The following is a 15,391-nucleotide window of genomic DNA, read 5'->3' as shown; positions in this document are numbered from 1 at the left end:
TGGTGGTGCAAATGCCTGATCTCCAAGAAAAGTGCAGCTAAAATCTTTTTGCTGCATTAACTGCATTTTTTTTACAAGCCAAATATATAAATGTAGGGCCTAATCCTGTGATGTCGTGAGCCCCTCCTTGGAGGTGCTGAACATCCTCCCCTCCTCTTCACTGCAGTATGTCTCCCCGTCCCAGGAAGCAACCAGCACCTGAAATGATTGCCTGAGATGCCGCCCCTGCTTCCATTGAAGCCAGTGGCCAAGCTCCAACTGACGTCACTGGGAACAGCGCTGGGCCTTATTACATTATCCTATCTCTCTTTTTATGGAGATAAAGTGAGGGGAGCAGGATTGAGTGCGTCTCCTCTTTCTCCACTTTCAGAACCCCACTCCTTACCCTGGCTGTAATAATCAGTGCTCGCCCTCATCTTCCTCTCATCCTTAGTGCGGGCACTGAGAAAGTTCCCTCTTATTAAACCATTAGAGACCCACATTTGTCCCTGGAGTATCTCTGCTGACTTCACTGGACTTACCCCAGGGATGAACATGGCCCTAAAAGCTTGGACCAAGCCCTGAAGTCCTTGGGTTTTAAGGTTTATCCCTCTTTTACAAGGTATTATCCTTTCTCCACCTGGTGTTGAATCAGTCTCTCCACCAGCAATTTCTCAGTACAGATGCAAATGTCCTTCATTTTGCTACAAGCTGATGATGGCCATTTGGTGACGGAGACGAATGAAATCTCAACACATTTCCCTTGTGAACTGCAAAGTAATCCAACCCAAGAATTTTTCGGCTTTAACAGGCGGATGGGCGTGGGAGTGGAATTTATAGCCCAAAGGGAAGGTGATTGTGGGTGAGGGAGACGTCGCGGTCAGAGAGGATGCACCCACTTGTATAGGTGTGTGTGTACTAGGGAGTCTCTCATGCCATCCCAAACTTCCTTATATGGAAACCCCGCTCCTTGTTTTCCCTTGCCTAGGAAATTCCTGCTGCTGTGTGGAGCCACAGTGGCTGCTTCCTGTGCAAAAAGGAAGCTTGGAGGGCAGGGGGAATAAAGTGACCAGACAAATTTAGAACATCCTTTCCCAGAATTAATCTCCAATATGCAATACAGAGGAAAAATACTGAATGGAACCTTCATGTGGGGTCAGCTCCTTTTTTCCTTTTCTTTTTTGTACAAATATATATTTGATGAAGAAATGTAATATGTGTGCACTGCTGTAAGGCGCCTCTTCAGTGGCGTTATTTTTTTCTTCTCTTCTTCTAACCATCAGGGATACATAGCCTTCAAACCATGAAATTCAGCTTTCTTACACTTTATTATTCTTGTAGCAAATGTACTTTTTCCATCATAAATTAAGTTCCTTAGATTACCATTATACTTTAAAATGATTGCACTCTCTCTCCTTTAAATATTTATGAGAAAGGGTGCAGTTTGCTAATACTAAACAGATCCCAGCTAACCGCATATCATCTGAGTCACAAGAATCTCAGGGCTGGACTTGCCATTTAAGCTTCTAACATGTATTTAATGCTGGATGAAAGAGTTGACAGCTCTGAAAGATCTATTTAGCCACTGAATGGGGATTGCACCAGCAATGGCTTTTTTTTTTTTTTTTTTTTTTTTGCCACATATTGCTCTGCCCATGTGCCTTGTTACTGACGTGGAGGAAACCCTCCGAGGGCAATTCCAGCCTCTATAGCCCATCTCGGTCATTGGCCTCTTTGTTGAAACTGCCAAGAAAGGTATCAATTAAGTGCTAGTTTTGAGAGTGCTATTTGTCAGATGGGCACCTGCATACCGAGAAGGCCACTGTGCAATGAATCATCTCTATATATCTAGACTGGATTTGAACAAGATCTGAACCCCCTGACCTCTGTGGAAGTCAAGATCTAATCCAAACTTCAAGTCTTATTTCTAGCCCTATAAAAATCCTGAATCCAGACAGCAAATCTTAAACTACTTTAAGGAAATTCAGATCCAGATCTGAAATCCATAATTCCTAGTGCTCTTGTTCTACAAAGGACAGCCTGTCTTATCTCACCTCCGCCTCCTAACTGCTACCGTGCAGTAACGACTCATTTGACTTTGTTCCGCTCCATGGTGAATATGAAAAGTAAGTGAAGTAACGTGATGTCAGGCCAATCAGTGTCATAATTTCTCCTCCAATATTATGAATAACAGCTCCCAACGTTCAGAGCTGGAATTCATTCCAAGCAGGATCATTTCTCCCAAACACTATTTAAATTGCACCTGTCAAGTATCAGAGAGGTAGCCGTGTTAGTCTGGATCTGTAAAAGCAGCAAAGAATCCTGTGGCACCTTACAGACTAACAGACGTTTTGGAGCATGAGCTTTCGTGGGTGCATCTGACGAAGTGGGTATTCACCCACGAAAGCTCATGCTCCAAAACATCTGTTAGTCTATAAGGTGCCACAGGATTCTTTGCTGCTTAAATTGCACCTGTCATTCACACCACCCCAAATCATTCCTTGTTAGGTACAGAAAATTAAACCAAGTGCAGCACAGTCATAAGAACAATAGCAGGACTAGTTATGTCATGAGTGATGTTCCCACTTGTTGTGCTGGCTCATGAAAATCCAAAACTTCCTTGGTGAAACTCTCCTCTTGATTTAGTTTTGAAAGACACATTATAAACACTAGCACTTTTCTTTTCTCTGGGAAGTAGGCACACTGTTAGTTATGACAAGGCAACTGCAGGTGCTCTGTGGTCATCCCAAGCCTTTGTTATACTGATATCTAGAGTTACTTCCTTTCCAGCCACCGCTTCTGAACAGTCTCTGCTCTCAAAGGTGGAGATGGAATTTAGCATTTAATCCAGCGGTTAGAGCTGGAGATTGGGGGTCTGGACTCCCAGTGTCTATTCCTGGTTCTGTCAGAGACTCACAGTGTGATATTAAACAACTCCTTTAGCCATCCTGTGCCTCCATTTGCCCAGCTATAAAATGGGCATGGATGGGTGAACCTCAGTGAGTGGCAGTCATTCCACACACCCCCACCCTCCTCACCATTAGCGTTTGATTTCCCATACCTAATTTTTTTTCTACAATTTAAATCCAGAATTTTTCAAGGTTGATTTTTTAAAAATCACGAGGTTTTTTTAGTTAATGGGAAATCTGTATTGCATGTTAGCAATAAAATACCATCATTCCCACCTAAAAATGGCTAATCTGGCTTAAATGGATGCTGTACGGCATACAAAAGCTATAAACATAGTATATATACTGTATTCATGTACAGTATTCATTAGATTTCCTTTATTTTTAATTAATATTTTCTTACATTCTAAGGCCAGAAGAGACCATCATGATAATTTCGTCTGACCTCCTGCACTTTGCAGGCCACAGAACCTCATTCACCCACTCCTGGCACAGACCCCTAACCTCTGGCTGAGTTACTGAAGTCCTCAAATCATGATCTGAAGACTTCAACTTACAGAGAATCCACCATTTATTCTAGTTTAAACCAGCAAGTGCCCTGTGTCCCATGCTGCAGAGAAAGGTGAAAACGTTCAGGTCTCTGCCAATCTGACCTGGGGAAAAATCCTTCCCAACCCTAAATACGGTGATCAGTTGAACGCTGAGCATGTGGGCAAGACCCACCAGTCAGACACCTGGAAACAAATTCTCTGTGGTAACTCAGAGCCATCCCCATCTAGTGCCCCATCTCCAGCCGTTGCTATTAGCAGTCATAGATGGGCCACATGCCATTGTAGGCAATCTCATCCCGTTAGTCCTTTTCACAGTGTCATTTAAGTGGAACAAAATCTTGATAACATTTGACCTCCAATGGTTGGTATAGGTCCAGTTAGACTCCAGTATACTCTTCTCTAAAACTGCCTACTTCCCATCAGGTTTTTATGGTTAGCTCCAAAGTGCCTGAGTCACTTCAGAAAACGTAACCCCAAGTCTCCCTACAAGGTTGGTATTATTATCCTCATTACACAGATGGGGAAAGTGAGGCTCTGACAGATTAACCTGTTATTTGCCTAACATCACACAAAGTCTGTAGGAGTCCAGAATAAAACCCAGCTCTGCTCCTTAAACACAAGGCTATCCTTCCTGCCTTACGGGCTTGCTTGTTTGTACCTCTTGAGATTGCACTATTGATTCTGAATGGGTTACGTATGTATCTTGTCTCCAAAGAAGAAGAGATATGGCTACCTTTCTCTCTGCTGTGTGAGCAAGGGAGAAATCTCAGCAGTCTCCATCTACCTCTTCCTTTTCAGCTTCCTTCTTCTTCAGAGTTCAGCTACTGGAGGATGGTGTGGGACCCCAGAAGAGGATTTGTCATCCCCTCTCCTCCTTTCCACTTCTTCAAAGGCATACTCATGTGTACAACCAAAGTAAACGGAATTGAGTCGTCATCCTACTACATGCCACAGAAAGTGGGTGAGTGACCCCTGTGTGCTGAGCAGTAACTGCTACTCAGTGAAACAGAAATAATTCTAGTGCTGTGCTAAGCTTGTGGTTATTATTCCTTGGTTAGCCTAGTTCCAAGCTAACTCTTGGGGTTTATAGCTGGTATGTATTAAAGATGAGTCAAAACTGGAACATTTTCTGTACACCCACCTTCCCCTTTGAGCTTTGGTGGTTCAGATCAAATAGTACTTGGATCTGATCCACCTCTGGTTTTGAAAAATTGCCCATTGTAGAGATGGGACAGAACTGGAATATTTTCCTCAAATCCCACCAAAGCTTTGTTGGTTTGGATAAAGTGGAACCTACATTCTAGTAACCACTGCTTTGGGATATGCAAATCCAAGCAGTGGCCTCATCTGCCCATTTCTGGTATTTGTGGAACTTACAAGATCATGATATAAAATCTCATGTAAATGCTCATTTGCAAACCTCATGGTTTTTGTTTGGTTTCTCTTGGCACTTTACCACATGCTCTCCATTGTGTTTCGAGATGGGCTCCAGCTGTAGAAGTCAACTCTGGATTTTGAACACTGAGGTGGTTTGGGACTGAGGCTTTATTTGAGTCCATTTCTAATAATGAGCTCCTTGTTTTGTGTCTATTTTCTTCACCTCCTCATAAATTTTAAATTTTACTAGGCAGGGTTCACTGTGACTTCATTTCCACTAGGTCATGGCACCCTTCTCAACAATTAGCTTTAGCTTAAAACAACAGGCAAGGAAATGTGTATGGCAGCCAAATGGAGGTTCTGGATAGCTCTTTTTTTAGTGCTTGAAGTAATTATTTGCTACATATGTCACAGAATCAAAGATAGGAAGGCCTGTTAGGTCATCGGACCCACCGCTTAAGGGCCAATGTAGGTTCCAGCACTATTCCCTTTAATAGGGAAGCACCCTGACCTAGTGGATAGTGCACTAGACTGGACTGAGGAGTTCTATTCCCTGCTCTGCCAGTGGCCAGGTGTGTGACCATGTGCAAGTCTCTTGCCATCTCTGTACCTCTGCTTCCCCAGCTATAAAATGGGGGTGATAATGGTACTGACCTCCTTTGCAATGTGCCATGTAAGAACGAGGTAGTAGTCTTACTATCTTACTGTGCTCAGGAGTGTGCTAGGTAGTTCACACCATAGATAAAAGGACGTTATCCCTACTCCAAGGAGTTTAACAAGCTAACGTCAGACATGATGCATTGAGGGGATAATAAGACAGTAGGACCAAGATTTTCAAACTTGAGTAGAGGCTTAGGAGTGCCCGATGTGAAGGGAAGCTGGTTTTCAGAGGGCGGGCACTCAGCACTTTGTGGAAATCAGGCCCTTTTCTATTATCCCCAAACCGAAGCACCCAGCAGCACTAGTCACTTTTGAAAATTGCAGCCTAGGCAGGGATGAAGAGAATACGGACAAGGACGATATCAGTGTGATTATGTGGCCAGTGATCGAGAGCTGGAGCCCCAAATGAAGGAGTAAAGAAGAGTTTAAGTCCAGAAGGGAACATACTACAATCATCCTGTCTGGCCTCCTGCATAACCCAGACAATAGACCAATGAGATTAAGGTTCCTACATAAGTGATCTTATTTTCAAAAGTGCCTGAGTGCCCAGCAGCTCCCACCGAGGTCAGTAGCAGGCTAATTTCCTACAGTCCTCACAGGAGGCGCAAGATCTTGAGAAGGATTTGGAATTTGGGTCTCCTCTTAAATTCAGTTGAAGCAGATTAGCGTGAAGTTTTACCTTTGTTCTTTTCATTTCAGAGAGCAGAATACAGAACCTGGCTCTGAAAGCAAACCCCAAAAAGCTGTTGGTCGGAGATACCCTCAACCTGGAATGCAGTGCAGAGACCTTTGCCAATGGACGGATTGAATTTGAATGGCAGTATCCTAGCGGGAGAGTGAGTAGCTGACAATTTAAGGCTGCCTCTGGTTGGATTACAGTAGTCAACTGTATGGAAATGAAAGTTCTGTTCTTATGGTTTAGTAAGTCCTAATTTTGCTTTTATTTGTCATTCTTAAAACAAGCAATGAGAGAGCCACAAATGACTGTCTTTTCAGTTCGGATGAGCTGAAAACCCAGGATGCTTGTGTGAACTCTCTGAGTCTCTTGGTTTGGCAAAATTGGGCTGCAAATCTCCTAACTGGATTTTTGCAAAATCACCAGGAATTTTTGGCTCTGCAGGGAAAGAATAGCCTTTCCCACATACTTCAGCCCCCTGTATGATCCTAGCTGACAACGAGGAATCGAGCAACCGCAGATGTAGCAGACTGTCTGACCATTCAGCTATCCATAAATCTAGGCGTTTGTGCACTGTATAAAAATGAATCAAAAACTAAATGGCCTTTTTCAAGACTCACTAAAAATTTGATTCAGGTTCTAAGTGAGGATTCAGGCTCTGCTAGTGGAGTGTACGGCAGGGGGGACATTTGGGGTTTGACCCCTAAGAGTGCTGAGCACTTCCTGCGAGGTGCTAAGCCCCTTCAGCACCCTCTTGGGAATCACAAGGGTGAAGCCCGTGTAGTATCAAGTCTTGTTCAGGGTTGGTTCATTCATCCCTAATTAAATCTCTGCTCTTGGTAGCTGCTGAGTGCCCTGCATTCTCATTTAAGTCACTGGCAGCGGCATGTGGATTGAGCCCTAAAACTAACAGCTCTTAAAATTAGGGTTAATAAGTATTTCTAAGAAGCAGCAATTCTAAAAGTTCTCCTTGCCGAAAAAGAGCCCAAAGATCGGTGTCCCAGTTCAATACAATTTAAAAAATATTCCATTTCTGTCCTGTGCAAACCCCTACATTTGATGATTTCTGGGTTTCTGCAGCCTTGCACAGAAAACAAGAATGTTCCATGTTATCTAATGACTTGGGACCCCTCAAAAGGTTTCTTGGCAAAACTAGTGAAAGAAAATTTTTTAAAAAGAAAAGAAAAGAAAAATAACAAAAACTACAGCCTGGGTTGGAAATACCTATAGAATTTTATCAGGATGATACCACTGTGATTCTACAGAATTTTCTTTTTGAAGTTGATCTTTCTATTGTCTTTCCTTGAACCATCCACTAGAATTCTATGTAGGACGTGTACACATCCATATTAAATTTTATAGAGTCAAAATTTCTATTGAAATTTACAATTCTGTATTAGGTTCTATAGGGCTTTTCCATTGGGATGTGGTTACTAAATAGATCTTTTACTATTTAACATATTAATTTTTCTTCCCCAGACAGACTGATACTGACCAAGAATTAAATGTACACTACAGCTGGGAGTCCCAAAATAGCATGGGTGAAATCCTGGCCCTACAGAAGTCAATGGGAGTTTTGCCATTGATTTCAACAGGGTCAAGATTTTAGCTCCTGATTGGTTCTGTCCACGGATTTACCTGCTTGCTTGGTACTAGTGAAGAGCTACTTGATTTCATTAGTTTGTAGGTCTATGGATATTAAAAGATCTCAGGGCAGCAGTCAGGCAGCCTTCGGCGGCATGCCTGCAGGAAGTCTGCCTGTCCCACGGCTTCAGCAGCAATTCGGCGTGCAGGACCAGCAGATCACCCACAGAAATGCTGCCGAATCTGCATGACTGCCATGCTTGGGGCTGCAAAAAACATGGAGCTGCCCCTGCCTACTCTCTGTGGGGAAAGTGTAAATGTTTCAGCCGAAGTCTTTGGACTTTATATCTCTTAACTGAAGGGTATTTGAAACAAAATAAGCAAAAAGTTGACCCTTTTCTTTTTCTCTTTCTTCTGTCACCCAGGATCATAAGCCTACACGAATTTTGAACAAAAGTCAGGTGGTGTATAAAGCCTTCAGTAACCTGACCATCCAGAATGTTACCATGGAAGACACTGGCTTGTATATATGCAGAGCAGTCAACGTAACAGGACTGGAGACCAATGTAATGATACTGAAGGCCAATGTAACAGTCACAGTATACAGTAAGTTCCGTATCTAAATCAGAATAGTGTCTGGGAAGCAGGACTGTTAAGGAGATGGACACATTTAATATGTAGGCGTCCATTAGCAATGACACCAGCTAGTATACAGTCACAAGAATGGCCTATCAGTCCTCATGCTTTAGGACATAAACCAGTGGTGGGCCACCTGAGGCCCGCGGGCTGCAAGCGGCCCATCAGAGTAATCCACTGGCAGGCCGCCAGACAGTTTGTTTCCATTTGCACGGCCTTCCTCAGCTCCCAGTGGCCGCGGTTAACTGTTCCCGGCCAATGGTAGCTGCGGGAAGTGGCTGTGCAAATAAAAGCAAACTGTCTGGTGGCCCACCAGCAGATTAACCTGAGGGGCTGCAGGTTGCCCATCACTGATATGGGGTCAGGAAGAAATGTTTTCAACAAAATGTATTATAATGTTATGGGAAGGTTATGTCTTCTGCTTAACCACGCAGTACTGGTCTTTGTTAGCAACAGGATATGGGACAGTAGAGACATTAATTTGTTCTGGTTTAGCTGTTTTTATCCTCTTATATGTTTTTGAAAAGAGAGTAAACTTCTGAAAATGGGATGTACTGGAATTCATCTATTTAGTCATGAGTCACTTATATCACAGGGGGTCGCACTGGCTCTGTGTATGGGTAGGCCAGCATTTTCAAAAGCGTCAGCATCCCCAGCTGGGATCAGATTTTCAAAAGAGCTCAGCAAATTGGGTGCTGAGCACCTCTGAAAGTCTGGCCCCCCATAGTGGGGGCTCTGCCCTCGAAAATCTGGCTCTTTGAGGTGAAAAAAATCAACCTTTGTCAAGAGAGGCCCCAGTTATTGCAAATATTTCCCATTCCATGGATAACGTGGGTTATCGTCAGATACCATTGTGTAGTAGCTGTTCGGGGTGGTTAATTTTTTAAATGGCCACCACTGCCACTAGAACCGAAATGTGCAGCGAGAGCCTGCCTCTAGTTCTGGTACATGTGTACAGAACAGATACAGCTATGGCTGACGCTTACTGGCAGCTTGTCATTCCATTCAATTGTCTGTAGCTTCTCCTGATCTACCATGCTGCAACCCATGCCAGAGCACATTGTATTTAGGGCTGCAAGTACTTATAGCCTGACAAGAATTTTCCATGGTATGACTTTTTTTTTTAAATATTTGTTTAAGACAAAGCTTTCCTGAGAGTTTCCTATAAGAAAGGACCCTACTACGAGGGGGTAGCAGGACATAAGTTACTGAAACTAGCTGTGAAGGTGGATGCCTTTCCCCGCCCCAGTGTTACCTGGTGAGTATCAACCTCTTGTGCAAGATCAGGAAAATGTGATCTTCTGAAAGGGATAAGAAAAGATATTACGGCCACTTGCTTCAGACATGGCAGACAAAATAGGGAGGTGGCTAAATTGCTGGTCTAGGAAACAATGAAATCTGGGTTCTATTATCAGCACTGCCACAGACTCATTGTGTGATATGATCTTGGGCAAGTCACTTCACCCCTCAGTTTCTGCACTGACAGCCTAGGAATAATGATACATCCCTACCCCATAGCAGAAATGCAAGGATCCGCTCAGTCATGTGCCCATAACACACTGAGAACCACAGACAGAAAAGTAGAAGAGAGCGTTGTCAGTGTTACCATTAGCAGAGCTGAGCTTAAAAGGATCCAGTGCCTCCCGGAAAGCTGTGAGAAACATTTTCTGCATGAGAACTTCTGCCACTTCAGCTCATGTTTTTTTCTCTCTGCTCATTTATGACTAAGGACATTCTCCTGAAAGTGGATCTTTTTACAGAAATGTTTATCTGCTCCTGCCACTGCTTCCCCACCTGAAGTCTAATCCATTTGGGAATACTTTCTGCAGCTGACAGCTGCACAGGGTTAGGACTTTGGTTGCAGGTGGGGAGTCAGGACCAGATGATCTCTGAAGATCCTGTTTTTTAGACAGTAATAAAAAAAAATAAAATAAAACGAAGCAAGGGGCATGCAGGAAATACTGATACATCCGCAGAATCATCTCAAAATAGAATAGAGCTCAAATGTTTCTAGAATGCTTCATGAAATCATAGATGCGGGAAAGGCAAAAGACCTATTAGACATTTCTCTGTCAATGCAGGAAAGTCCTTCATGGCCAGTGCTGCAATAGGTGAACTTAATTATGGCCTTTGTTCCCCCTATGTATTCAATTAAGTGGCTCAAGCAATATCATCTGATGGATCCACAGAACTCCACTATGTCTCCCCTCAATCCACCAATGCCAAGAATGTGGCATCCATCACACCCCTACACACACGCGCACACACACACAGAGAGAAAGCAAACAAAGGGGAATCATGGCAAAATCCTGTGGGACAATCAAAGGCTACTCCAGTATGACTAAAACACCCCACTATTTAATACAAGATGCAGCACTTCAACAACCATAGGAGGCACTAACTTCCATCATCTCCCCTTTGACTTCTTTCTCTCCTCTCCCTCCCCTTCCTGTCTGCCCTTTTTATGGTGGGGGGAAATGTTGGCAAAGACCACCAGCATTCTATCCCCTACTTCCATTGCCTAGAAACCAGACAGCTGCTCAAAAGCACGCTCAGATCTGTGAAAGCCCTCTGCCACGCTCAGCGTACCTTGCCATGAAGCTGTGGTGAGTTGGCACCTCCACAATGCACTTTTGGTTGGCCAACAAGAAGTGCTGAGTCCAAGTGACTCAGTGGCAGGATTGGCAGACTACAGGAGGAGTAGGTACAGTTTGGGAGGTTGTTTTGTTTTTAAATAGTAAAATTGTATGAAATTCCATGAGGTTCAATTCAAATCATAAGAGAAATTAGCCAGCTGTTGCTGGGGGTGCTTTCTGAAGAGCTGGGGATATTTTATGTGATGGAGTGGAGACTTTCCCCTTTTCTTTCTATAGCAATAGTCATACTTCATGCAGAGGTTGAGAAAGGAAATTCCCATATTTGGGAGTAGTCTAAGACCACCAACATTGTCTGCCCTGTGTGTTCTATGCTGCAGCAGTGAGATGTTGATGTTGGAGTCCTCGTTAGTGCAGTTGTTTAAATTACTGTCCAGGAGACTTTCAAAACTCTCAGACTGAACGCAGTCACATTTCTCCAGCTGGAGTCCCTGAGAAGTTCATCAGCCTGACCTGTGGGTTGTAGTGTCTTGCCCCATCAAATATCTGAAGTCCGAAAGCATCCAAACAACATCACCTCTACTTGCAGGTGGTTTTATCTATGAACTAGAGGAACCTGATTCAGATTCTTCTACCCCACTCTTTGTTGGTGAAGGTTCAAGATCACAAATGCTCCCTGGGAGGAAACAGATTTTCAGAATATTTGTCCAAATAGAATAAAAACACATCCCCTGCATGTATACAGCCACATTTTCAAAGTGGCATCAGTTACCTTTAAATTGATTGTAAGCGCCTGAGGCACAGACTTTGGCTGTTCCAGTGCTGTAAAGGGCCATGCACACCCACTGCAATAATAACAGTTAATTATAATCTGTTCCTTTAGTTTACTTACTCCAAAACTGCTGGCCCAAGTTTTTGGAAATCCACAATTTGCTGTGCACATTGCTACACTTGCACTGCATATTTGTTATGCTCATCAGAGGGTTAGTTGTCTACCCAATTTGCACATGCAGCTGTTGTTCGCATGTGTCCATCTCAGTTTAAAGCACCTAGAAAATCACTTGTGCAATGTTGGACTCACGCTTTTGAGTATGTGACCCAGGGTTTGTGTGTTCAAGTGGTGCTCTCAATACAGAGGCCAGTTACCTACATCACAGAGAGTCCTAGAATGAGCAACTTTCCGATCATCTCTTTTCACTGCTGCTGGCTAAAATATGAGGGAGGGGGAAGAAGCCAATGTATTCCCATCAATTTGGTGAGGATGGGTAAGGGGAATGCATGTAAGGTTGGTTTTTTCAGTTTAAGCACTGATGGCAGATTGGGATTCCCTACAGATATTCCCATAGGATAGCAATAACAATTTACCTAGTTAAATCTGAATTTGGAAAATGGCTAGCCCCTCTTCTGTGTACTAGGGCTTGCCTGCATGGAGTGCTGACCGTCTTTGTTTGAACTTCCCTCGCTCTTCAAAACAGGTATAAAGATGGCAAGCCAATCAAGGAGAACCACACTTGTTATGTAGCAGATCCAATGAAGTACAAGCTGGGCATAAGGGATTTGAGACCAAAGCATGCTGGGAACTACACCATAGTCCTGAGCAACACTAAACACGGTCTGTATGAGAACCTCACCATCCAGCTGGTAGTGACAGGTAAGCATCTGATGTTTCCAAATAATTCTGTTGCTCTCTCTCATTTCACTTACGATGCCATTTTGCTCACCCGGCCAAGCGGGAACATTGATCAGTCTTTGACATTTCTCTCTGTTTAACTGATATGATGTCAGACTCATAGAGCTCCAACATAGGCTGCCCAGGTTTTTCAGAATTCAGACTAGGGCAAGGCAGTACTGCTGGATAAGGGCAGACGAGAGTTCCTCAGAGGTGGGAAGGTGAGGGTTGCCCTTGTTGCAAAAGCAACACTTAATTCCAGGTCTGTGGGTCCCCTCTAAAGATGATTGTGTGCTCCTGAAGGGTTTTCCTGGGGATTACCTTGAAGTATGTGGGAGTGGAGAACACATCCTGCATAAACTTTGTAGGGTTATGAGGTACTGACCCAGTGCATGCATGGACAGTGGCAGTTCATTCAAGAACCAATTCAATCTAAAAGGGAATGCTGATAGGTTCCAGTCCACATTGCCCTAAGATAGTGGGGGGCACTTTTAGAACTGGGCCTGACATTCCAGATTGCTCTGGTCACTGTAGAAAAATGTATATGTAACAAATAATCCACAGTGTCTGGTCATCTTGTATTAAAATGTATCTTTCAACTGCATCATAGGCTGCTATGTAACACATATCGCAGAGTGTCTGGTAATGGATGGTCACCATATACCACAGTCTTTGGCTCTGGTTCTTCACCCTACAGAGAATTCACATTGCAGATTGTCTGGCCATGGATGGTCACCCTGAAGTGGACACACTCAAGACATGCTCAGTGTCACTCCATGGCTATCTATGCTTAATGCAATTAACATACATGCCCGAATGGCAACGTGACAAGCAAGATGTGTCAAGTTGCCAATGAACCATTACACCTAAGGCACAGAGAGCTTAGGATATTTTCCCTCTCTCTGTGATCACTATCATGGCACTGTGTGGAGAAAAGCAATAGTTTGAAAGTGAACAAAGGAAAATTTTGGCTTAATATTGGGGGGAGAGAAATTCCTAAAAAGTGAACTCTATTAGCCTGGGAACTAGTTTCCCAAGAGAAGTACCAGAAGTTCCATCCCTTGGTATATTTCAAACTAGTCTAGACAAAGCAGTGAAGAACAGCCTGTAAGAAGAGGAAAAGGCCCACTCCTATGTCTCAAGTGTCTATTAATCATCCTTCTCTAGACATTCATTTTCAAGAGAGTCCCGGGAAAGCGGAAGCAAGCTATGTGCCTTGATGGGGGTTTTGAGACATATGAAGAGATAGATACATGAATGACATTTATTAATCTCCATCTCTTGGGAGGTGGAAAAAGGGGCCATTGTTATCCCATTGTGCATCCACTGCCTTGCCACCTCACTTCTATGCCATTTAGCTTGGTGGAAGAGAGAGACTGAATCACGAAGGAGAATAAGAATTTAGTGAAAGTTAGCTTGGCTTTCTTTTGTGCTTCCTGAGTTTCAGTCAGGCTGTAACAAAGAAAAAGTTACTGATGCTGCTTTGTTCTCTTTTCAATAGTGAATGCTTTTCCCCCTTCTCTTTATTATTATTTTTTCTCTCTATGCCAAAAAATATTCCATTATTGTGTGGCATGTGCGCTGCAACGCCCCACAACTTCCAGCCATTGTGCAGTTCTTATTTCACCCTTCACAAAGGAGCATTGCCTGATAAGTAAGGAAAGGAATAAAGAGACACTAAGGATAAAATCCTGACCCCATTGGTGTCAATGGCAAAACTCCCTTTGTATTCAGTGGGGCCAGGATTTCACCATAAGTCTTGGTCCCCAAAAATATGTAGTCTACTCTATTTCAACCCTTCACTAAATATATATGTAGAGAACAATCCTACACTAGCAAAGAGATGAACTAGATGTCTTGGTAGGTCTTTTCCAGTCTGGTTTCTGTGATTTTTATTCTTCCTCTATTGAACGGTTATTTGGAGCATATCGTTCGTGAGTTGATCCCAGTTGCTGCCGTTCTGTTTGTTAGTAGAGTAGTATGAATGGATCGTTTTCAGCTTAGCAGTTATTCTTGCAGTGTTCAGTCTCAGTGTGTGCTGCATTGGTTACTCTTCATGTATGACTGGTCATCTTGGTCACATGGTATGGTTTCTCCTTCCTGGCTGGATGATACATTTTGAACTGGAAAAGATTGCGTAAAGAACAATGAATAATGAATACTCTTGTCGATGCCTGTCTCCTTGCTTGCATGCGGAAAAGGGTGTTCATATGAAGAATGGTCATTCCCCCAACATTTATACAAACAAACCTCTGTGTGCACAACTGCTCATGGGTAGCCAAGGAAAAGATGTTACTGCAGGATTCAGCCATCTATGGCTATTAGCTGTTTTATGCATATTTTCATCTTTGTATGTTATCCACAAGTACACTGTACACACACACACACACAGCCTTATGTGCATTGTTAGCCTTTGTCAGAGATCAACTCAACAGAAGGCATTAACCAGGAATAAATATTGCAGTGAAAAAATGCCATTAATCATGATACAGCAAGTCCAAAAGCTCCAGAAATATTGCTGATTGGTAAAGTGCAGACTGATGTTTCATGTACAGGCAAGGGGAAAAAACAGCAGGTGTTTCTTTTTTGGTAACAAAAGATCATCCCAGAGATGAAGAATGTTCACAGAAAAGTATCTGGCAAAGAACACAATTGTTTTGAATATGGCAGCTGCAAGTAGTGAGGAAACGAGCCTTGCCATGGATATGACTTACACAAAACTCCCATCAAATCAGCCCTGCCTTTGCCAGTCCCCA

At 43.2% G+C, this 15,391-nt stretch overlaps 1 protein-coding gene across 2 annotated transcripts in view; it reads left to right on the top strand.

Moving 5' to 3' along the window:
* The window catches only part of LOC127056581 (vascular endothelial growth factor receptor kdr-like), a 178,444-nt gene that overhangs the window by 70,802 nt on the left and 92,251 nt on the right, over positions 1–15,391 (top strand). For both annotated transcript variants that reach the window (XM_050964587.1, XM_050964586.1), the window contains exons 5-9: positions 4,238–4,400; positions 6,176–6,312; positions 8,162–8,342; positions 9,513–9,630; positions 12,442–12,617. In XM_050964587.1, the coding sequence (XP_050820544.1) occupies positions 4,238–4,400; positions 6,176–6,312; positions 8,162–8,342; positions 9,513–9,630; positions 12,442–12,617 (775 nt within the window). The remainder of the gene's footprint in view (positions 1–4,237; positions 4,401–6,175; positions 6,313–8,161; positions 8,343–9,512; positions 9,631–12,441; positions 12,618–15,391) is intronic.

The sequence above is a fragment of the Gopherus flavomarginatus genome, chromosome 8 (assembly GCF_025201925.1).
Source record: "Gopherus flavomarginatus isolate rGopFla2 chromosome 8, rGopFla2.mat.asm, whole genome shotgun sequence".
NCBI classification, from domain to species: Eukaryota; Metazoa; Chordata; order Testudines; family Testudinidae; genus Gopherus; species Gopherus flavomarginatus.
Note: the sequence above shows the minus strand (reverse complement) of the source record. Positions and strands in the feature narration are given on the sequence as shown.